Genomic DNA, 25,251 nt, shown 5'->3' with positions numbered 1-25,251 from the left:
ATGCAGCTGTATGAGTGATTACATAGACAAAATTATGTTGTATCTTAGCAACCAACTTCTGTTGGAGTGTAAGTGGATGATCAAGAACATTTGCCCTGTGATTTGAATACAGAGACAACTGCATTACATACAAAAAGTGAAAATCTAAATTCACGTATTACAGTTCTCAGAAGATAGGTCACAAAGTGCAAGCAAAAGAATGTGAATCCTATACAAAGCAAGAACTGCCACGGCAGAGATAAGATAACCACAGAAAAAATTGCTGGTATATTGATTCAGGTGCAACAAAGAATGACAGCTAGTATGAGGAATGGTTCATCAAGTTAAGCAAATGTGACCCTATATCTATCAAAGGAATTGGCAAGCAAGTCCTCACAGCAGCAAATGTTGAGACAAATCTCACTTAAAAATTGAAAGATCAAAAGTCACAGAGATTCAAGATGTGCTTTATGTACCAGAAATGGGAACAAATCTTATCACCATTCCTTATCCTAAAATGAATAGGCCACAGAGATCACTTTACCAAAAGAAAGTGCATTATAAAAAACAGAAAAGTGACTGTTATAGCTACAGATACAAGGTGTTAGTGGTTGTACATCCTTTATACACAGCACTGTTATGCAATGGTGACAATGGAGTCACAGTCATTGGAACTCTGGCATAGAAGATTTTGTCACCTTGGATATGTTCAGAAGCTACAGAGAAGGATGATCACAGGAATGTTGGTGACTAATGCAGAAAAACCCATATGTGAGAGCTGTTTTGTGCGGAAACAAAGTTGTCAATCATTTACAAAAGCTCAACAACAGAGCTAAAAAATCACTTTAAATAGTACAGTCATATGTGTGTGGTTAAATGGAGGTGAAGTCTGAAAGTGTATGTATAAAGATCACTTCACAAGGATGACAGATGCATACTTCAGAGAAAAAATCTGAAGTGGTTTTTTAAAAAATTGCAGATTAGAAGAAGCCTGTAGAAAATCAAACAAGTTATAGACTTAAGATCTTAGATCTGATAATGGTGGAGAATATCTCAATAGAGAGGTTAAACAAATCTTAAGACAAATTGGAGCATCAATTGACCATTGCCTATACTCCTGAGCAAAATGGTGTCAGTGAATGAGAAAACTGTACACAAGTACAGAGAGCAAGATGCATGCTAAAAGATGCAGGCCTATACAAGTAATTTTGGGCGGAAGACGTGTCCATAGCAGTTTACCTCAATAACCATTATCCTACAGTTGCCCTAAAGGACATAACAACTATAGAAATGTGGTAAAAAATAATCAAGTTTAAGACACCTGAGAACTTTTGCATGTATGACCTATGTACATATACCAAAGGAAAAAAGATGAAAGCTGGATTCAAAGTCAGTAAAGTGCATCATGCTTTGCTATTGCCATGAAATCAAAGGCTACAGGATTTGGAATCTAAATACTAGAAAGCTATATATTTAAAGAAACAATGCAAATTGATGAAAAGTTGGAGGCTGATGTGCAGAGCAAGTATGTGTCACTGAACATGCCAGTAGATGAATATATACCTGAGTCAGAGACTGACAGCTTGGTAATTTCACCACAAAAAAGATCTTCTGCAAGGTCAAATATCATGCTACAAATATTAGAAAACAAATTTGCACTGGTACTAATTTTCCTGAAAGTCAATAGTATGCCAATAAAGTCAATATTAGTAAACCCCTCAAATATATCAATGCTAAATTATTGGTGCAAATCAAATCAAAAGATAGGAGGTGCTATCATTGAAATCTAAAAGATAGAATTGTGTTTGTAAAGAAGAAAATTGGTGAAGTAAACTCGTCTAGGCCGCTTGGAGCTCCGATATTGACCTAAATAACCCGGTATTGTTAGTGAAGAATATTATACAGTGGGTTAAATAAGAATTGAACACATCAACATTTTTCTCAACATTTTTCTCAGTAAATATATTTGTATTTACCTTTTTGCTGCTCTCTTTCTTCATGTGTTCAATACTTTTTCCCTGTGTCATTTCACATTATTACACATAACTTAATTTATGACAACTATGGTTTGATTTCTTTGCATGTGTGGACTGCATGGGTTGTTGCTGACATTTGGTGAAAATTTCATTACAATAGCCCCATTACACATATAGTTACTGAGAAATATATTGATGTGTTCAATACTTATTTTACCCACTGTATATCTCTAATGAGCCACAATAAATCATCAATAAAAGTATTGTTTGCAAGATTGATCATATTTGAAATTTTTGTTTGGATTATCACATACTGTAGATATTCTTATCTTTCTCAATATACTACTATGTGTTGGAAACAAAGTATCTCTTACATAGGGAATTCATAATATTGTTTATTTTATAACAGAGTTGCAAAAGAAACATTCCATGATTAGTTACTGTATCAAGATATTTTAGTTGGATAATTCGGTTGAGACACTCACTGTTTATACAAATAAGTCTTTTAGAGAGGTGACATATTCCTTCTCCTCTATTTTATATAGACTTGTGTTTTAGCAGTGAGAAGTAGGACCTTTATCAGAGTGCAAAAATATACCCATCATATCTGCAGAGAGTATTTAACTGATTCATCATCGGTTTATATGCTAAACATTTATAAATGCTTACAGTTATTACAACAGATTGCTTATAATGCCACAGGCTTATCCTGTATCTCCTTGTACAGTGGATCTACTATTCACAGGTTCAGATTTAGGAATGTATTGGCAATTAGTACAGATGTTGCTGATACAATTTTCTTAAAGCAAAACACACCCATGTGTATATATACGTATGTATGTATATATATATATATGTGGACCAAATCAGCAGCACTAGGAGACTTTTGAAAAAGTTTTAATGTAGCACCAACGTTTCGGGGCCCACATGCCCATTTGTCAAGGTAAAAGAATTAAGCATTAAGAACAAGAACAAACCGCTTACCTCATAAATTGGAAAGTCCACCAAAGTGAGTGTCACCTACTGAAGGTGATTTAGTCCAGCACTAACGAGTGCATTGTTGCTCAGTGCATGGATATGGATGAATCTGCATCCTTGGCAGAAGATGCACCAGGGTGCAGAGGGATCTCCATTAACAAAGGAGAAACATACAGTTTTACGGATGACGACGCAGAACGACTACATTTTAAAGAAAAACTTTCCTATGCCGATAAACACCATGGTGCGGAAGATGTCTATCATCAATTACTAAAACTTAAGAAAAAGGAAGTTGATTTTTTATTACATGGAATCTCGCTGTCGGACTATCACAGAGAAAAAATGATCCCCCTGACAGACACATCAGGTGTGACACATGGGATATATAAGGTAAGAGTTTTGACACATTTCTTGTATGTCCTGATGACGGGTTTATAATAAACTCGAAACGTTGACCCAGTGAATGGCTTATGGCTAGTATTCTTTCAAAAGACCGGAGAGTGACACCTTATCCATGCTGAAGTGTGCACCACGGCAAGTATGCCAATTGTTATAGGAGTGCCTGCCTCTGTTGCATATATATATATATATATATATATATATGTACAAAACATATAATGGCCAACGGTGCCCTCTGGAATATTCAAGTTATATAGTCCATGCAAAGCAAACAGCGGCACTCGTTGTAGGTCATCAAGTTGAAAAAAGCTGTATTACATCATAGTAAAGCCGACATTTCGGGGTTCACACACCCCTTTGCCAAGGTGAACTTGGATAAATCAGTAACCTATATAGATGTAAGAAGCCCGCTAGTTGTGCAGCGTGAGCGGTAGACAGCGCAGCCAGTCTGCCTGTCGCGTCCCCTTGCAGTGATATCACAGCGCAAGAGCCATCCCGTCATCAAGGAGATCCATACCCACCCAAACTTAGGGGATCCGAGCCAGATCCGAGCCGGCTTGGGTTTTCCTACCTGACTCAGATCTCAAAACAAGGCAAAACATCATCATCCAGCTGTTGGATTCTCGCAGGTTTTGGATTGTATAAAAGATCCTGTGATCGCCGCCATTTTCATTTCCGCTGTGGAGAGTAAAGAGGAAGGAGGGGGCTGTGCTGTGCTGTGCTTTTGGATATTGCTGATGTTTATTAAAGGTCAGGCTACTGTTGTCAATCAGTGGGGCTGGCTGTTGTCCATATATATGGACTGGCTGTTGTCATTCAGGGGGGCTGGCTGTTGTCCATGAATATGGGCTGGCTGGCTGTTGTCATGTCCACTCCATAGGGGCTGGCTGGTTGTTGTCCATAGGGGCTTGCTGGCTGTAGTCCTGTCCATTGGTGCTGGCTGACTGTTGTCCCTAGCGGCTGGCTGGCTGTGCTGCCGTGTGGTCCAGGGGATTCTCTGTCCATCAGGGGTGCTCTTCACCCCCAGTGTGAAAAAGAATGAAAAAATATTTCTGTGTGTGTATGTGTGCATTAGCCACACTTATCAGCAATGTAGGTGTGCAGGAGGGGTGCTGCCTGTGTCATTTATAAAGGGACCGCTGCCTCGTTCAGGGGTGTATCCTCCCCCTAGTGTGAAAAGAAGAAAAACTATTTTTGCGTGTGAGTGTTAGCCACCCTTATCAGTAACGTAAGTTTGCATGGGTGCTGTGCTGCCTGTGTCACTTATCAAGGGGTTGCTGCCTCTTTCAGGGGTGCTTCCCCGCAGAGTGAATAAAATGAAAACTATTTTTTGTGTGTGCATGTTAGCCACACTTATCAGCAATGTAGTTGTGCAGGGGTGCTGTGCTTCCTGTGTCTCATTTATCAAGGGGCTGCTGCCTCTTTCACAGGTACTTCCCCCCAGTGGGAAAAAAAGAAAAACAATTGTGTGTGTATGTTAGCCACACTTATCAGCAAAGTAGGTGTGCAGGGGTAATGTGCTGCCTGTATCATTTATCAAGGGGCTACTGCCTCTTTCAGGGGAGCTCTTCACCCCCAGTGTGAAAAATATATATTTTTTTCTGTGTGTTGTTATGTGTGTTAGCCGTAACTTAGCTGCGCTATAATTGCTTATTGACAATGCTGTAAGACCGCAGTGAGTATGGAGGACAGTCACTTGCCAGGAGAGCAGGATAAACATACCAGTCTTGTAGCTCCCGGCAGCAGTCATAATGACAATGTAAGACTGTCACGTTCCCTATGAAGGCCGGTGCACCAGGGCTTAAGTCAGGTCATATAAAAAAAATCTCCTTTTATGCTGTAAAAGAAAAAAAATCTAAAGCTAAGTCAGCTTTAGAGAAACAAAAAATTGGCAATATGCCATTCACTACATGAAGTGGCAAGGAAAGGTTAAGGCCTTGAACTTTATTTATGACTGGTGGTTCTAGTGATGATTAAGCACTTCAGCCTGTAGGAGAGGTACAAAAAAATTAAAATTGTTAAGACAAGTAAGACACCAGAACCAACTGTGTGATCTAAATATCACGAATCCTGGAGGAGAGTCCAAGTGGGTCCGTGGTTGCCATGTGTGAGCCTGACCATTCTAATACTGTACTGGAAGAGGATCCCCTTTTCACCATTTGTGTGCCCTCTGCAAATATGTTGATGAGCAGCACAAGTCAACATGCTGACCTAGAAATCTAGGATGCTTCGGTGGAATTGCACCAGGATATTTACGTAGTTGTCAATAACAACAAGGATGATGAGGATGTTGATGATGATGTTGATGATGATGAGGATGTTGCTGCCGAGGAAGTTTGTGTAAAAACTGTAAACCATGGTGGGAAAAATCCCATTGTTGCCATGCCTGGGCAAAGGACCAAACAATCCACTTCCATTGTGTGGAATTATTTCCACCCAAATCCAGACAGTCTTTGCCAAGCCATTTGTAACCATTGCCATGTAACAGTAAGTAGAAGTCAAGACATTAACCATCTAGGAACCTCCTCCCTGTCACATCACATAACCACAGATATGTGGACAAGTGGAACAGGGCAAACTAAAGATTACATGACTGTGACAGCCCACTAGGTAGGTGTATTGCCTCCAACAGTGCACACAGCAGCAGCATCTAACAAATGCCAGCTCATTCAGAGGCAGGCTACTCTGGTTTCAGTAAGAGGCATACCACTGAGAACATCTTAGAAAAACTCAGGGAAATCATTGCAAAATGGTTTACCCCACTTGGACTATCCTCTGGATTTGTGATTTCTGACAATGCCTGCAATATTGTGCAAGCATTACATGTGGGTTAATTTGAACACATCCCATGTTTTTCTCACACAATTAATTTGGTGGTGCAACATTTTTTTTAAAATTACAGGGGCATGTAGGAAATGCTCTCAGTGGACCAAAAGATTTCTGGAAATTTTTGACATTCAGCAACTGCATATCAAAGATTGCAGCACCATCAAGAACTGTTGAATTTGCACTGCCATCAGCTGAAGCAAGAGGTAGTAACTAGGTGGAATTCTACCCTCTATATGCTTCAACAGATGTAGGAGCAGAAAAAGGCCATACAAGGCTGCACTACGGCCTATGACATAGGGAAAGGAGAAGGAATGTACCTTAGTCAAGTGCAGTGGAGAATAATTTCCATGTTGTGCAAGGTTCTCAAGCCCTTTGAACTTGCCACATGTGAAGTTAGTTCAGACACTGACAGCTTGAGTCAGGTCATTCCCCTAATCAGACTTTTGCAAATGCAGCTGAAGAAACTGAAGGAGGAGCTGAAATGGAGTAATTAGGCTAAGTATGTCGGGGTTGTAGATCAAACCCTTCATTCACTTCGATAGGATCCAAGGGTCATCAATCTCTTGAAATCAGATCACTATATTTTGGCGACCATACTTGATTATAGGTTTAAGTCATACCTTGTGTCATTCTTTCCGATGGACATAAAGATGCAAAGAGCTGTTGGTTAAAAAATTGTCAGCTCAAGTGGCACGTGACACGGCAGCATCTCCTCCTTCAGTTTCTGCAGCTGCCAGGAAAAAATGACATGTTCCTAAGAGACCCACTGCTGGTGGTCATGCACATCAGTCAGCAAAACCTAATGACATCTGGTTGGGTCTGAAAGAACTGCCTACAATGAGTGACATGTCTACCATGACTTTGCCTGATACAGTCACAATTCAGAGAATGGTGGATGATTATTTTAGGGATAGCATCCAAATAGGCATGTCACTCAGACTGGTTAACTGCTGGCAGGAAAAAGTCCCTTACACAAACTGGCTTTGCTTTACTTAAGTTGCCCACCCTCTAGTGTGTACTCTGAAAGAGTTTTCAGCGCAGCCGGGAACCTTGTCAGTGATCAGCATAGGAGGTTACTTACCCAATATGTGGAAAAGATTATGTTCTTTAAAATGAATTACAAATTCCACGAGGAAAACCTTTACCAGCAATTAAGTCAAAAAAATACAGAAGTGTCTGGAATGGTGGATTCCATTCCAACTAATATATGCACATACTGATGGGGATGATTACAATGATGACATCTGATCTTATCTATGTTGTAAAGCCAGTTTTTGTATGGGATCATTGCCACCAATGTCCACTTTGCATTGGCAGCTTGTTTTGGGGGCGTCCAAACAAACCAATTATTGTAGCCACAAGTGGCAGTCCATGTCGCTGAAGTGAATAGTTTGTTGAACTGTGAATGTCCTGTTTCATATATACAACATAAGGGTGGGTTGAAGGGCCCAAGGAAAATTCTATCTTACACCGTTTTCCTTTCCATTATGTGCTGTTTGGGGCATTGCTGCCTGACATTTTTAACGTTATGGTTCACGAATGTCCAGAAATTGTAATGACCACAGACAGCATCTACTGCATGCCCCTTTCATTTTTTGTAAAGAAAATTCAGAACCAACTGCTGCTTGCTGTGTCAACCCGGCGGTACAAGTCATGCAACAGTTACATTCAGCCAAGGGTTCTCAGCCCTCAAGGCTGCTACATGGTCCAAAGGCTGCATCCTGCTTCATGGCGCAAAAGACAAACTGTTGTCACTCATTACCAGCCCTCATGGTTGTAACGGCCACAACTTGCCAAGAGTTCCAGGCCTCAAGGCTGTTGCAGGACTGGTTCCTAATCATAGCTCTGTATTCCACTACTACTTAACCTGGAGGCTGCATCAACTATTAACTATCAACTATTAATTCTTCAGCCAGTGGCTGTACCAATTATCAAGTATCAACTCTTCTTACTTCAGCCAGTGGCTGCATCAATTATCAAGTGTCAAGTGTGTGTATATGTGTGGGGAGGGAGATAAGGATTACTGCCATTTGTACACAGGATACTTGTTCATACAAGCAGGCACAGCTAGTCAAGCAGGAAGCAGCTCAAAGTAGCATTGTCCACCACAGAAGCAGATTATATAGCATTGACTGAATCAGCCAAGAAATATGTATATTGAAGTGCCCAAAGTCTTGGTATGTAATGGTAATGCTAGGTGGCATCATGGTACTGTGATGTCTTGAAAAAACCCAGAGCTGGGTCCGTTGTAATCTAACATCTCATGAGTCAGATTAATCACCAGCTAGACTGCTCATTGCATGGCAATGTGAATTATCAAAATTTGAACAGGGTATGATAGTGGGTACCGGACAGATAGGGCTATGAGACATGGGAAATGAGAGCAGAAGACCCACCAGAGTGCCCCTGTTAACACTACAACACTGTTCACAGTGCCTCACCTGGGCTCATGGTCCAATGAGTCATGGTTCCAGTTATTTTGGACTGTTGGTGGGGTTCAGTGTGGTTCCGACCACATGAGGCCATGGACCCCAGTTGTTAACAAGGCACAATGCAGGCTGGGGGTGTTACCATAATTGGTATGTGGTGTGTCTACTTGTTCATCTGAACATGTTATTGACCAGTAATTGCTACATTTCATTGATTGATGACAATTTGCAACCCTTCATGTACTTTTTGAATCCACACAATGATGGAATATCCAGCAGGATAATGCACATGGTTTTCAGTCCCAAGTTGTCCAGAATTGGTGCGAGGAGCATTCTGGAGAGTTCTAACAAATGGTGTGGCCTGTCAGGATTCTGTCTAAGATCAGCTGTTACTTACCGCAGCACCGGCTTACCCTCACTAGAGTTAGCAGTGAGACGTCAGGTGCAGCAGTAGGTGACTTGCTGAGTATTCTACCCTGGGCCCAGGTGACTGTCATGCAATTCTCCATATCGGATATCCTGCAGCGATGGTCATGGGTGCAGCCATTTGGCTGAATCATCTGATAGATCCTTATCCAGTGGTAGCTGTGTTAGTTCTCAGCTAACTTGCTCTTCCAATGGACAGCTACCAGGGGTTATAAACAGGACTCCATGTGAACAGGAAATTACCTGATCAATTTCATTATTCCCAGGTGGTTGCTTTTTGCTTCGTCCAGGCTTCACATACAATCTTCCAGAGACTCTTCCCAGTGGTATTTCTAGTATATGCTCTGTACATCACCTATGTACTGAGTACTAGTGTATTATTTACAAAGTGCCATATCCTTGTGCAGCAGTGTGATAGAATACCTTTCTTTTGTCTGCTATTTATAAGAGCCTTATCCTTGTACAACAGTGCTACAGAACACCTTGCCTGTGTGTGCTAATTCAAGTGCCTTTGCCTGTGTGTGCTATTTACCAGTGTCATATCTTAGTACAGCAGTGCTACAGAACATCCTTGCCTGTGTGTGCTATTTACCAGTGTCATATCTTAGTACAGCAGTGCTACAGAACATCCTTGCCTGTGTGTGCTATTTACCAGTGTCATATCATTGTTCTGCAGTGCTACAGAACATCATTGAATGTGTGCTATTTACCAGTGTCATATCATTGTCCGGCAGTGCTTCAGAACATCCATGCCTGTGTGTGCTATTTACCAATGTCATATCCTTGTGCCTCAGTATACAGACACCACGTTATCCAAACTGGTGCAATCACCACTCCTTCAGTGATTGCAGCATATCCTAACTTCCCTCCAGTGCAAGCTGCACAACCTACTCCTCAGTGGACTCTCTCCCTCTGGTCTGCCACAGCACCTCTTCAGTAAACATCTCTATTGTGCTTCTCTGTACTAGTGGTACAGAGATTATATTTTCCAAAGTGGTGTGTCTGTCTCTATTCCCACTCGCATAGGATCCCTGACCTGGGGACCGAGACCTGCTTGCCGGGTGCAGCTGAAACCCATATCCCACTTGGAGGGGTCACTGGTGATCACCTCCCGGCAGGTTAGACTCCGAACCCTAGGTCAGGTCTCGCCAACATCCGATGCTTGTGGATGAAGAGATTGAACATTCAGGCCCCTCGCTCCTGACTTCTTCATTGACCCAGGACCACAACTTCCAGCCCCTCAGTAGGGGACTCCAGGATGCTAAATGTGACAGTGGCCACCATGTTTGCCCAACATGTACCCTATTGAGCATTTATGGGATGTGGTGGAGTGGTCTATTCGTGCCTAAATGCTGCACCTACAAATATCAGGGAACTGTGGGAAGCTATCCAGGTGAGATGCAGTCAAGCGATTGGCGGCCGCAAGGCAGTGTAATCCCGGTAAGTGATCTAACATAAGTGTTGCAATACCGACACCTATGTTAATCCCGATGCCGGTACCCCAACAGGATGCCGGACCGATAGTCCAATGCCAGGGATAAATATCCACGTAGCTGGTAATGAGGGGGTTAGGTTAAAGGGCCCTCAGGGGGACTTAGGGTAAGGCACCCCACTGGGGAGGGTTAGGGTTAGGCTAAGGGAAGGAAGGGTTAGGGTTAGGCACCCCCGATGGGAGGTTAGGGTTAGGCACCCCCAAGGGAGGGTTAGGTTTAGGCAGTCCTGGGGGGAGGTTAGGGTTAGACACTAGGGGGGAGTTAAAAGTTAGATACCCCTAAAGGAGGGTTAGGGTTAGTGGGGAGAAGGGAGGGTAGGTACTTTACTTACCTCCATTGGGATCTGCTCTGTTCAGTCTACCGGCATCAGAATTTCGACCACCAGGCTCTTGTCCACCGTTCATTCACACATATTCCATCCAGATGGCATAGGTCAACATCTATCCCATCACTTTTGCCAATAAAGTTTTATATTATATATATATATATATATATATATATATATATACTGTTGCACTGATCCCCTTAAGGAATCAAAAAATTAAGTCAGCACACCAGACCATAGTTTCATCCAAAAAAAATTTTGTATTTGCAGCATAGCCATATTAAATTGGGTAACTATAAAGTGCATGTCACAACTGCAATGCAGTATGGATACTTATCAATGCCTGTTGACCTTACGCCATATGTACAGTCAAAAGCCTGACAGCCATTTCAGTGGTCCAACCACCTTCATCAAGAGCATAGCACTAATGCCTCAACATGGTATATAAATAGGGAAAATGGGCGCTTAATCGGACAAGCCTAAATGGATCTCACCTACCACTGCCGGGGGACTCAGCTCCACGCTGTGCCACTCATACCTGAAGCGGCATCACGGCACACACCACGTGTTTACTGGTCACATGGTCAACTGTAAAAAAACACGACCATACAGAGAAGAGCACTGCAAAAAACTCCATGCCAGCACAACGGGGCAGACTGCACACGATGTCAAAACATCACATGTCTAAGCTAGTTCAAGTGCCGGTATAACGTGACATAACTGTGTTACGTGTAGCGGGGAAACCAATAATCATCATCCAAGTGGTTACCAAGGTAACCCGTAAATACACCCCAGTGATGTCCAATAAAACCCTTATCTGACAGGCGCCCCTGTTACCACAACTCAGATGACATGCAAGAATCCAAATGCAAATACACATTATCCACTCAGGGATGATCATATATAAATGTAAATCTATATAGAAAGCATAAATCATGATACATACTGTGAAAGAAGAGGAAAAAAGGAAATAGCAAAAAAAAGACTACTCTATTAGAGATATATCATGTATATATCTAAACATCCAAAATAAAAAATAGAAAAAATATATACACTGTATTACTGTATATGTGTGTATCTATCTATCTATCGATCGATCTATCTATCTATCTATCTATCTATCTATCTATCTATCTATCTATCTATCTATCTATCTATCTATCTTCTTTTCCATATTGGATATATTTACATACTCAAATATCTATACATAATTTATTTTTATTTTTATATTTACTATATTATTCATGATCTTAGAAACTATTTCATCTGTTTTTTCTGTGATATATCAATTAGAAAGTTTAACTAATTAATGAAAATGTCTATATACCTAGGAACATGTCCGTACTGCCCATCTGGCAATGGCCAGATGGGCCAGACCAGTGTCAAACCCTGGCCGAGCAGCTCCGCCTCCCTGTGCTCTGCTCAGCTTGGTTACTGAAAGATGGGGAGTCCCACGAGGCCAGGCCCCCGTGACTCGCAGCACACCCCCGTGTGGTGAGGCCACGCCCCTTTTGTATGCAGGGGGACTGCCAGGGCTGCTCAGCAGCCCCAGTCTGTCCCTGCCTAAGAATTATATCTATAATTGGGTTATAAACCTTTAATATTGTTTATATTTCTAATATTTTCTTTTTTCAGTTTTATATTATAAGTGCTTGATAATAATTTTTTGGGACATATTTATTGCTATTTTTGTGAACTACCATATTTTTACTCAGCGTTAGTCTTAGGAAGTGTGATAGACCTAATAATAGGATGCACCCAGATGAAGTGGCACCCTCTGTGAAATTGCCTTGGGCAAAGAAATGCTTTAGGGTTTCTTGCCACCTACAACACCAGGGACTTGCCAGTATAATGCACACTCTTTTTGTTGATGTGAGTGTACCTGCTAAGTGAAATTTATATTGGAGAATTCCAATAGTGTCGGCCGCAGCTCATCACACAGAGGTCTACTCATAGACTGCGGCTCATCACATGGAACTTTTATGTGGATTTCTTTCCCCATATACTGTACATTGGGCCTGATTCACTATGGATCACAACTGCGATAGCGGCTGTGATTATGCACGCAATATGACTGCGATGCTATGCTAATCCATTGCGAACGCTATGCAGTTGCAGCACTACATAGGGATGCCCACCTTACCTTACACACATCTGTAATGTTTAGCAAGACTGCAAAACCATCGCTAACATTGAGTACAATTAGAGCCTCATGCACACTTACACAAGGTCAGACCTTACTCAGAAATTGCTAACCTCATAGCAAGCACTGAGTACTCAAGCTGTGTACGGCATTGCAGTGATAAATTTATGCATGCCCCTGTTATGGCGTTCAAATGCCATGGCACACCTGTGTTTCGCCGACCACCATCCCTTCACCTCCCACAAATGGCACTTCCTGTCAATCACTCTGCAATGGGTCTGTGTAGTCACTGTGATCGCAGTGGCAAGTTCGCACATGCGCACTGTGATGCATACACATGCACAGATCACAACAATCAACCGATTGTGTGCATAATCGCAGTTGCAATCCTTGCTGAATCAGGCCCATTTTCCTTACTCACATTGAACATTTCTTTACAAGTGCATACTAAGGGGTCTATTTACTAAGCTGTGTTAGGAGATAAAGTGAATGGTGATAAGGTACCAGCCAATCAGCTCCTAACTGCCATGTCACAGGCTGTTTGAAAAATGGCAGTTAGGAGCTGATTGGCTGGTGCCTTATCACCGTTCACTTTATCTCCTAACACAGCTTAGTAAATAGACCCCTAAATATTTTATTACCCACACATTATTTTTGGGACTGATTTTTCTACATTTAACATATTTTATTGCTACAAGTTTACTGCACCATATTTGTATAATTTACAAATTAAAAAATAGTGTTGGCTTTTTAAACTGAATATGTCACATCTTTACTAAGTGCATATTTAATTTTATATTTGTGTATTTTAGATCTATTTTAGATTAAATTATCTTTTAATTCCTAAAACTTAAGTTTATATTTGTCATATTTTGAGCAAGTGCTGCTGTATACATTCTTTTCTGTTAAAGTGAGATAAGACATTACTTCTTTTGTGAAGTTATGGAAAAGAGATTTGTTGATGTAGTTCACATCGCCAGCGAGGAAAATCCTGCAGATGTGATAAGGTCAGCCAGAACGAGGTGTATATTTATCATTTATGGTGCGTACACACGCAAAGATTTTCTGTCCAACCATCCAACTAGTTGATTGGTTGGAATGAATATCTGGTAACGTATGGGAGTAACTGATGATCAGCAATTTGCTCCTAAATGCCAGAATACAGATGAAAATGGTCGTCAGACAAGTTTGTTAAATGTTTGATCTAAACAATTTATTCAAACAACAGTTTTTGTCCATTTTCCGGCATTTGAGAGCAAATTGCTGATTATCATTTGTTTTCATACCTTACCAGATTTTCATTCCAACCAATCAACTAGTTGGGTGGATGGACAGAAAATCTTTACTTGTGTATGCACTTTTAGACTTACGTTAAGTGCTAATATTGTAAAACTTGAAATGTATGTCACAAAAATTTCTTCCTGATGGAAAAAATCTTAATGCATATTCGATTTCAGCATGAAAAATACATTTATATTCTGTTTATTTTTGTAGACCAGTGTAACTGGAGCCAACCACTAAAGTGTGCCTGGAGATTATTTTAAACAGTTGGCAACTATGTTATAAATCAAATATTTCCTTCAATCAATTCAGATATGAAATATAAACTATTGTTACCTGTTCCACCACATATATTCCATAGTCTCCCTGCTGCTTTTGTAGAAATGGATGCATATGGTGCAACCATATTTTAAGATGTGGTTCACGATTACGGAAAGGAATTATTATGGCGATTTTTTGCTGTGCTGTACAGGTTTGAGGTTTACTTCGTCCATTTTGCACTTCTGGATTTTCTAAAGTAATACTCAAAAGAGATATATTCTTCTTTATGTCAATAGCTTTGGGACCTGTTATTAGAAACAGAAAAAAAACCTGAGTAATATAATAAAGATTTATTATAAAAATATAATTACATCTTACTTTAATTGATCCTGGTTTAGTCATGCCTCTAAGACGATATTGATCAACCTGCAGTTTAATCAAGGTACCGGGTTTGAATCCATGTTCGCAGTTGTCCATTTCAGTTTTATTAGATATTATATACAAATTATATCCATAGTGCTACTCACAGTTCAAAAATATGACATTAATTTTGACTGAATTAAGATGTAATAACAAAGTGTGGATTATAACGCTGAGCTGGTTGGTGCCTAGCATTTCTGCTGCAGAAGGTGTTAAGTGAAATGACACTTACTGTATCTTACTCATGTCTATATTACTAGTATACTGCAAATTTGTCTTATGTTTCCAGTTTAACCCCAACCACACTACATAGCAGAATTAATTATCTTCATTGCAGCTTTAATCATAGGCTAAAAGGAAGAGTGAAGCGCTGTTGAGAATTCAGCAATTTTATTATACAATAAAAATAAATCACCACATTAGTTCTTAGGTAATCATAAGAAAAAGTGCATCCGATTACACACAATGAAATGAATAGTGCACACTAAAGAGCACCATTCAGTCTAATAACAAACAGTACATGAATAACGGTAATATTATAATTGTAAATTTAAATAATTATAAATATATAATTATATATGTCCTTTCATTAAAAATAAACATCTCCACATATATTTTTTCTATATAATATCAGATTTAAAAAGAAAATTGTGTCCAATAAATTTGCAAAAATTATATTCAGCGATGTTGTGTTGGAAATAATGTTGTAAGTAACCACACCCGTTTAAACAGTCCGCAGGTATAATAACAGTATTAAGTGTGGAGAGAGTATCAAGGATAATGGTTTCAAAGTTCCAATCTCGATAGTTTCAAGACAATGGTATCAGTAAATCGAGGAGCTCATCCATTTCACGGTGGTAATAGGCAGTAAATGATATTCTCAATTATGAAGCAGTTTAGTGCAATCTACTTAGTGGTTGTTTGTTTGGGAGAACCATATAACCAAGTTGCAATGAAAGGACATATTTTGCTACATTACTAATATTACCATTATTTATGTACTGTTTGCTATCGGACTGAGTAGTGCTTTATAGTGTGCAATATTCATTTCATTGTGTGTAATCGGATGCACTTTTTCTTATGTGTAATAAATTTGCTGAATTCTCAACGGCGCTCCACTCTTCCTTTTATTCTCTATAATTATTTAGTGGGGAGCAGAACCCATTATGAGAGCTGCCGCTCTGAATTTGGGGTGCCCATAGCTACGAATCAGCGCACCTTCCCTTGTTCACACACGCCAGGTTTTGCAGACCAGCATAAAAACGTCCAAAGCCAGCCATTTTTTTCCGGCAATCAGTTCCTTGGTTTCACATGCAACGGCTTTGAGACATTTTTAAAGTTGTGGTTAGTTATCTTAATGTACAGTAGTAGGAATGCACAGCAGCAGCAGCAGCAGCAGATGGAGTTGTGAGCAGGTACATGCTCTGAAATGCCGATGTGTGTGAAAGGAAACATTGGAATTTGTGCTTTACTAAATTGCAGTGACGGCACGGACACGGCACAGTAGACGATCTTGTCAGTGGAAATTCCCAGCTGTAACACGCGACCATGCCATATCTGAGCCATCTGAAATTGCCCATCCTTTAACATATTTAATTAAATTACTACCTGCTGTTTTTTTGCTGGCCACTGAAAACCGGCATGTGCGAAATAGCCCATAGGCTATTAATTTAGCTAAGTGCAATTTTACAGATATATTTTGCCATTTCATGTAAAAGTGGAACTCTAAGGTTGTATTGCTAACATTTATATACAGTTGTATCAGGAACACTATAGATACTTAGGGCCTGGCTTGAAAAAAATGTGTTTTGTTCTATTTAGAGTTTAAGGTATCTTACATTTGTGGCTCCTTATGTCTGGAGAATTAGGACCTCATTCAGAGTCGGTCGTGAGCACTGATGCGCTCGTAACTGACTCAATGGTTTGGCATGCGCACACGCAGCGGCCGCACTGAGCGTGCGTAAGCCCCGGAGCGACAGAGAAACTCTGTCGCTCCGGAGCTCGTTACCAAAGGGGTAGCTGTCGATGTTGATCGACAGCTGCCCCCGTTTGGTAGGCGGGCAGGGTGGGTGGTTTCCAAAATGGAGGTGTTCCTTTACGAATGCCTACTGTTTTGTGGTCATCCGCACTGACAACATCAGTGAAGTCAGTTGGGAACTTCCTGCCCCATCAGAGCAGAAAGCTCCCTAGGGCTTCCGAGTGCCCAGACCCAATATTAGGGTCTGGTCGTAAGCCCCGATGGTCGCGATGGTGATCACCATCGCCACCATCAACCTGGTCGGTCGTTAAGCTGTGGGTGGTAACCCACAGCTTAACGATCGACAAGGAGGCGGCCGTTCAGGATGCAAGCGACCGCCCTGATTCACGGCGACCGTTTGCAACTAACGACTGCCTCTGAATGAGGTCCATAGTCCAGACCCATGACAATGCCAGTTGAATACAGTAGCAAGCCCCCTGAATATGTGGTCTTATTAGACTTGACCATATCTCCAGTTATTTTTCTTTGGAGGAGCCTCTTTTGCTGATGTAAAGACATGTGCTAATGGTGTCATCTATTAGGAGAGTGTCCTGCATTGCCTTTCCATCTGGGCACTAGCACCCGCAGATTGCCGGAGGCATGACCTACTATCCTTATGCAATGCCACAGACCTCTGCCAGTACCACTACACCAGCACCACTGCATGTTGCCTTTACAGAACCAGCATGCATACTTCTTTGCCACCACTGTATATACAGACACAAGTATGTGCTCCCACTTGTCACACATTACCTGCAATCGCCTATATGTTACTGGCTTGACCTGGTGGACACATCATATATTGTGTTGTATGCTTCTTATATACTGTAGTTGCTGCAATAACTCTGTATCACCCTGTAAACCTGTTCTTTCTGGTTAATAAACCTAAGACCTGATTAAGTGAGCTACCAAGTGGACTAAACTCTATCACACACCCCTGCTACCTATAGCATCCATAGGTTCTGCCAATAGGTTATGGACCCAGGCCACAAGGCACCCGAACAATCAGGGTGTATAGATTAACGACACCAAGAACATGGCTACAGCAACATGGAATCAAAGGATCTGAGAGCACAAAAAAATATTTTATTCACAAGGGTGAAAATGAACAGTGTAGAAGCAAGCATGAACTTTGCCAAATTAGTGGGGTTCAAAGAAATACTCTATATGGAATTTCTTTATGCAGAAGAAGTTAAAGCAGTAAAAATTATGGAAAGTTACTAGTAATCCTTGTGATAATCCCAAAACAGACAATGCAGAAAGAGCCATGGGAACAATAGATTAGATTAATATGTAGTAGATTAATATGTAGTACAGCATGCATATTCCATGAAATGTGGATAGTGACAGCACATGAAATGTGGATAGCATTGTATATGTCTTATGAAGACAAAGGCCTTATAAAATAAATCAATCCAAGGCACACTCTGTACAACACTAATCTAACTGTGTGCAAAAATATGAATGAATGCATAGAAAGGATGCTGTCTATATCTAAGCAATTGTATTCGTAGGTGTCCAAGTAGATTTGAAGGTTGCAATGGAGATGCTGCAAAACCTTACACCAATGTATGATATCCTACTAGCAGTTTTCGAGTCAGGTGCTATGAAGCTATCAACAGTATAGGCCAAACTGCTGTATTGTCATGAGCACATACCTTTCAGACTATTGTTGATAAAGCCATTCTATTGTCAAAGTGGATGAAATAAAACAAGGCCCAAGTACAAATGTCACAACATGGGACATAAGGCCTCCGAATATAAAGCGAGTGAACCAAGTGGTATTCATCATGCAACCATTATAAAAAGAATGAATAAGCATTGAATATAGCAGTCATCATAAATATTGTTGGTACATAGACTTAGGAGCTAAGACACTTCAGCTGTAATGAAAGTTTGTTCAAGTCACTAAAGTCATGTAAACCTGTAAACGTCAGGTGAATAGGAGATGAAATCCTAAATGCCACAAAATTCATGACTGTGTGCTTGAGAATTAAAGGTTTAAGTAATTTTTTACCTTCGAGTTGCAGTCAAATTGGCCTTTAGTAAATTTCCAATTTGCATAATGACATCCAAATCACAAAAATAATAAAAATTTACCACTTAGACTTTATTGTGAAGAGAAATTACTGTCACTACTTAATAAAAGTGCTGATGCTCAATGAGGGGAATATCTCAATTGAGTAACTGTATCAGATGTCAAGCTTTATTGGAGCATTATAATTACATTCTTGTGGGAGTTAGCACATGAGATTTACCCTGTCTGTCCTTACATAGGGAGCCACTGTCACTTGTGTCAGAGAAGGTTAATGCAGATATTTAAAGCAGATGGTCCCACTTCAATTAACTCCACTTTTCATATGAAGACAGTCTGGCAAGATGGATAGGCAAGCTATTGGAGTTACCCTAAGTGTATATAAGGTTACCTTAGGACTCCCACTGTTTTGGTCTTGTTGCTCTTTGGGCCTGATTCAGCAAGAAAGGCGGTTGCTTATACGCACACAATCAGCTGATTTTTGCATTGTATATGTGCGCAAACTAGTCACTGTGATCAGGACTGTGATCGCAGTGGCTATGCAGACCCATGACAGATTGATTGACAGGAAGTGCTGTTAGTGGTGGTTATGGCATGCCAGTGCATTGGGACCGCAGTGCAGGTGCGTGAATGAATTATCCACTGCGATGTCATATGCAGCCTGAGGTCTCATAGCATGCGCTGAAGTAGGCAATTCCTGAGTGAGGTCTGACAAGCCTTAACTGTGCGTATGGGTCCGATGTTACTCGATGTTACCAATTGTTTTGCTATGTTGCCAAAGTATATGGATGTGAGTAAGGGGAGTGGGCATTCTTATGTTAGACTGCAATCACAATGTGAATGCAAACATTAGCGATCCTTGCTGAATTAGGCCCTTTGTCCAGAGGGCAAGTCTTTCAGGGCCAGAGGCTGCCATTTTTACTCACAGCTGCCTAGATGATATATGCTACTGTCACTCAGCTTGCTACACAGACCTGTCACCACTGATGGTCCTATCAACTTTCTTCCTGGAGGCAGCACTGTAAAAACCCTTGCTCGGATATACAAACATGATGAGTTGCTGTCACACTTGCCACTGGAGTATTGAAAGGAGAGGGCTGAGGTTGTGGGGCAAATCAGAGGCAAGGGGTCTGAATATATGATTTCCTCATCCACAGATGAGACCTGATTAAAGGTGCAGAGTCTAACCTGCTGAGAGGTGTTCTCCAGTGACCCCACCAATCGGGATATGGGATTAAGCTGCAACCAGCAGGCAGGTCGCAGTCCTTTAATCAGGTATCCAAGCAAGTGGGAATAGAGACTCACACAGACTGTGGCCCGAGGAATATGCCTCAGAAGCGGCACTGCCGAAGCGAGAGATGATACTTGATGTACCCACAAGTTGAGATGTTTAATACTTTGTTGCACTGGAAGATGATATAATTCACACAGTTGTACTGAGAGATGACACTTGGTGTGGTACACTGGCAGAGGTGTTAGGACGCACAGTTGCAATGAGAGATGGCACTTGTGGATGCACACAGGCAGATGTGGTATGACGCACTGTTGCACTGAGAAGTGGCACAGAGTAGCATACAGGCTGAAGTGGTATGACGCACTGTTGCACAGAAAAGAGGCATGGAGTTGTACACAAGCAGAGGTGATATGATGCACTGTTGCACTGAGAAATGGCACAGAGTTGCACACAGGCAGAGGTGGTATGACGCACTGTTGCACTGAAAAGTGGCATGGCAAAGACTTAAAGGTAGTCACAAGGGAACCTGGAACGAGGACACGAATTGCATACACTAGAAATGACAAATGTTGTTAAGGCAACTTCCTGGTGTTCTGGGGCTCGTTATATACCCTGGGGTAGCAGTTGATTGGAGGACAGAGTCAGCTGACCCAGACCATACTACCATTGGTTGGAGGTATTGTCACGTAAGAAGGACTATCAATGTGGCGCCCATGACGGAAATCCTCCGTCCGTCACCCGCCGCCGCACCTGACATCTGTCCGTGCGAGAAGTCAGGGGAAACTGGCGCAGAGGGGAGCAACAGCCATTCCTAGGCTAAACCCTCACAGTTGCATACAATATCTGCACGTTCATAGGATCTGTGCATGCGTAGGATGCACAGGATCTGTACTGTGCATGTGCAGATCTCCTTCTGTGAGCTCGCTCTCAGTGCCCTGACGCTGCAGCTTGCTTAAAAGTAGGGGTGTGCACCGGCCACTTTTTGTGTTTTGTGTTTTGGTTTTGGATCTGGATCTTTCTTCGTGTTTTGGATCTGAAATGGTTTTGCCAAAACCACCCTTCCGTGTTTTGGGTTCTGGGTTTTGTGTTTTGGATCTGTATTTTTTTTTAAAAAAGCATAAAAACAGCTAAAATCACAGAATTTGTAGGTTTTTCTGCTCCTATGCTATTATTAACCTCAATAACCTTAATTTCCACTCATTTCCAGTCTATTCAGAACACCTCACACCTCACAATAGTGTTTTTATGTCCAAAAGGTTGCACCGAGGTAGCTGGATGACTATGCTAAGCGACACGAGTGGGCGGCACAAACACGTGACCCATCTAGGCGTGAAACTGCAGTGGCAGACAGGATGGCAGTTTGAAAAACTAGGCCCCAAACTGTACATAATGCAAAGAAAAAACAGAGGTGCAAGATGGAATTGTCCTTGGGCCCTCCCACCCACCCTTATGATGTATAAACAGGACATGCACACTTTAACAAACCAATCATTTCAGCGCCAGGGTCTGCCACACAACTGTGGCTGAAATGATTGGTTCGTTTGGGCCCCCACAAAACAAGCTGGCAATTAATCTGTCCCTGCACAAACTGGCTCTACGGAGGCAAGATGTCATCCTCATCCTCCTCATCCACCGATTCCTCACCCTCTTCAGTGTGTACATCCTCATCCTCACAGAGTATTAATTCGTCCCCGCTGGAATCCACAACCACAGGTCCCTCTGTACGTTCTGGAGGCTGGTCTCCCTGGAAGAGTTGATAATTCATTTTTTGAACTTCATCTTCTCCACATTTTGTGGAAGCAACCTCCTACGCCTTTCGCTGACAAGGTTCCCGGCTGCACTAAACACTCTTTCGGAGTACACACTGGAGGGGGGGGGCAACTCAGGTAAAATAGAGCCAGTTTGTACAGGGACCTCCAAATTGCTTCTTTTTCCTGCCAGTACAGGTACGGACTATCTGACATGCCTACTTGGATGCTGTCACCGATGTAATCCTTTAACAGACAGACGCACGCTTGTCGCTGCTGCTTTGAGGATGCAAGTGCGGCTACAGCCCACACAATTCACAAAGACAGAAAAAAAAAGAAGAATATTTTTATTGTTTGTGGAGCGCACTTTGAGGGTTACACCACCCTTTAACAGACAGACGCACGCTTGTCGCTGCTGCTTTGAGGATGCAAGTGTGGCTACAGCCCACACAATTCACAAAGACAGAAAAAAGAAGAAGAATATTTTTATTGTTTGTGTAGCACACTTTGAGGGTGTCACCACCCTTTAACAGACAGACGCACGCTTGTCGCTGCTGCTTTGAGGATGCAAGTGCGGCTACAGCCCACACAATTCACAAAGACTGAAAAAAAAAGAAGAATATTTTTATTGTTTGTGGAGCACACTTTGAGGGTTACACAACCCTTTAACAGACAGACGCACGCTTGTCGCTGCTGCTTTGAGGATGCAAGTGCGGCTACAGCCCACACAATTCACAAAGACTGAAATAAAAAGAAGAATATTTTTATTGTTTGTGTAGCGCACTTTGAGGGTTACACCACACTTTAACAGACAGACGCACGCTTGTCGCTGCTGCTTTGAGGATGCAAGTGCGGCTACAGCCCACACAATTCACAAAGACAGAAAAAAGAAGAAGAATATTTTTATTGTTTGTGTAGCACACTTTGAGGGTGTCACCACCCTTTAACAGACAAACGCACACTTGTCGCTGCTGCTTTGAGGATGCAAGGGCAGCTACAGCCCACACAATTCACAAAGACAGAAAAAAAAAGAAGAATATTTTTATTGTTTGTGTAGCACACTTTGAGGGTGTCACCACCCTTTAACAGACAGATGCACGCTTGTCGCTGCTGCTTTGAGGATGCAAGTGCGGCTACAGCCCACACAATTCAAAAAGACAGAAAAAAGAACAATATTTTTATTGTTTGTGTAGCACACTTTGAGGGTGTCACCACCCTTTAACAGACAGACGCACGCTTGTCGCTGCTGCTTTGAGGATGCAAGTGCGGCTACATCGCACACAAGTCACAAACACATAAAAAAAATAGTTTTTTATTTTTTGGAGCACTTTGAGAGTTACACCACCCTTTAACAGACAGACGCACGCTTGTCGCTGCTGCTTTGAGGATGCAAGTGCGGCTACAGCCCACACAATTCACAAAGACAGAAAAAAAAAGAACAATATTTTTATTGTTTGTGTAGCACACTTTGAGGGTGTCACCACCCTTTAACAGACAGACGCAAGCTTGTCGCTGCTGCTTTAAGGATGCAGGTGCGGCTACAGCCCACACATTTCACAAAGACAGAAAAAAAAAGAACAATATTTTTATTGTTTGTGTAGCACACTTTGAGGGTGTCACCACCCTTTAACAGACAGATGCACGCTTGTCGCTGCTGCTTTAAGGATGCATGTGCGGCTACAGCCCACACATTTCACAAAGACCGAAAAAAAAGAACAATATTTTTATTGTTTGTGTAGCACACTTTGAGGGTGTCACCATCCTTTAACAGACAGACGCACGCTTGTCGCTGCTGCTTTGAGGATGCAGGTGGAATATAGACGGGATTTGGAACCGGGGACACACTACCTCCATCAATTGTCTAAATCCCACTGCACTAATGGCGGATACCGGACGCACGTCTAACACCAACATAGCAGTCAAGGCATCAGTTATACGTTTTGCTTCAGGATGACTGCTGTCGTACTTCGTCCTCATCGCTAGGGACTGTTGGAGGGTCAATTGTTTAGTAAAAGTAGTGATGTTCCTACTTCCTCTCTGGGATGATGAACAACTCCCAGCAGCAGCAACAGCACTAGGAGGAAGTGGTTCTTGATCTTTCCCTATTTTATTTTTATCGGAGAAAGTTTGGTCCTCCATTTATGTTATATTGATATATACGTGCGGCTAAAGCGCATACAAACACAGAAAATATTTTTTTATTTTTGCTGGAGAGTAGTGCACTTTGTGGGTTACACCACCCTTTAAGAAATGAGCCAGCCGGCTCTTTACTTATGGGACACAGGCGCACGCTTTGCGCTGCTCCTTTGTTGATGCACGTGCAGCCACAGTGCACACAAGTCACAAACACAGAAAATATTTTTTTTTTTGGTTGGACTGGAGTGTACTTTGGGGGTTACAGCACCCTTTAACGGTCAAGTCAGCCGGCCCTTTACTTATGATACAGGTGCACGCTTGACACTACTTTGTTGATGCACGTGCGGCTACTGCGCACACAATTCACAAACACAGAAAATATTTTTTTTTTTGGTTTGGACTGGAGTGTACTTTGGGGGTTACAGCACCCTTTAATGGTCAAGCCAGCCGGCCCTTTACTTATGACACAGGCGCAGGCATGGCACTACTTTGTTGATGCACGTGCGGCTACTGCGCACACAATTCACAAACACAGAAAATATTTTTTTTTTTGGTTTGGACTGGAGTGTACTTTGGGGGTTACAGCACCCTTTAATGGTCAAGCCAGCCGGCCCTTTACTTATGACACAGGCGCAGGCTTGGCACTACTTTGTTGATGCACGCGCGGCTACAGCGCACACAATTCACAAACACACAAAAAATATATTTTTTTTAGCACTTGGGGGGAGCACCCCTGATGGACAGAGCACCCCCTGGACAACACTACAGCACCCCTTTAGGACTGGGACACTGCACAGGACTTTGGAGTGGACACAGCCCCTATGGAGAACTGACTGCACAACACAGTCCAGCCAGCCCCTATGGACTTTGAAGTAGTGGACACAGCCCCTATTAACAACAGCAGCACAGCACAACACAACCAGCCCCTATGGACTTTGAAGTAGTGGACAACAGCAGCACAGCGCAGCACAGCACAGCACAACACTACTCTGCACTACACTACACTACACTACACAGCCCAGCCAGCCCTAACTCCCACCCTCCCTCTTCACTGTCCACAGCCGAGTGAGAAAATGGCACTGACGCGGGTACCTTATATAGGTTCCAAAACCCGCGAGACTCGGAAGGGGGGATGATGACGT

At 42.0% G+C, this 25,251-nt stretch overlaps 1 protein-coding gene across 1 annotated transcript in view; it reads right to left on the bottom strand.

Annotated features, from left to right (window-relative positions):
- Window positions 1-25,251, bottom strand: part of LOC148475121 (beta-1,4-galactosyltransferase 1-like) — a 383,411-nt gene that overhangs the window by 118,722 nt on the left and 239,438 nt on the right. The window contains exon 3 of the mRNA XM_088457707.1: window positions 14,595-14,824. Coding sequence (XP_088313833.1) covers window positions 14,595-14,824 — 230 coding nt within the window. The remainder of the gene's footprint in view (window positions 1-14,594; window positions 14,825-25,251) is intronic.

Source organism: Taudactylus pleione, unplaced genomic scaffold (genome assembly GCF_031769625.1).
Source record: "Taudactylus pleione unplaced genomic scaffold, aTauple2 ptg000777l, whole genome shotgun sequence".
Lineage (NCBI taxonomy): Eukaryota > Metazoa > Chordata > Amphibia > Anura > Myobatrachidae > Taudactylus > Taudactylus pleione.
The sequence above is the reverse complement of the archived record's forward strand: the minus strand, read 5'-3'. Positions and strand labels throughout refer to the sequence as shown.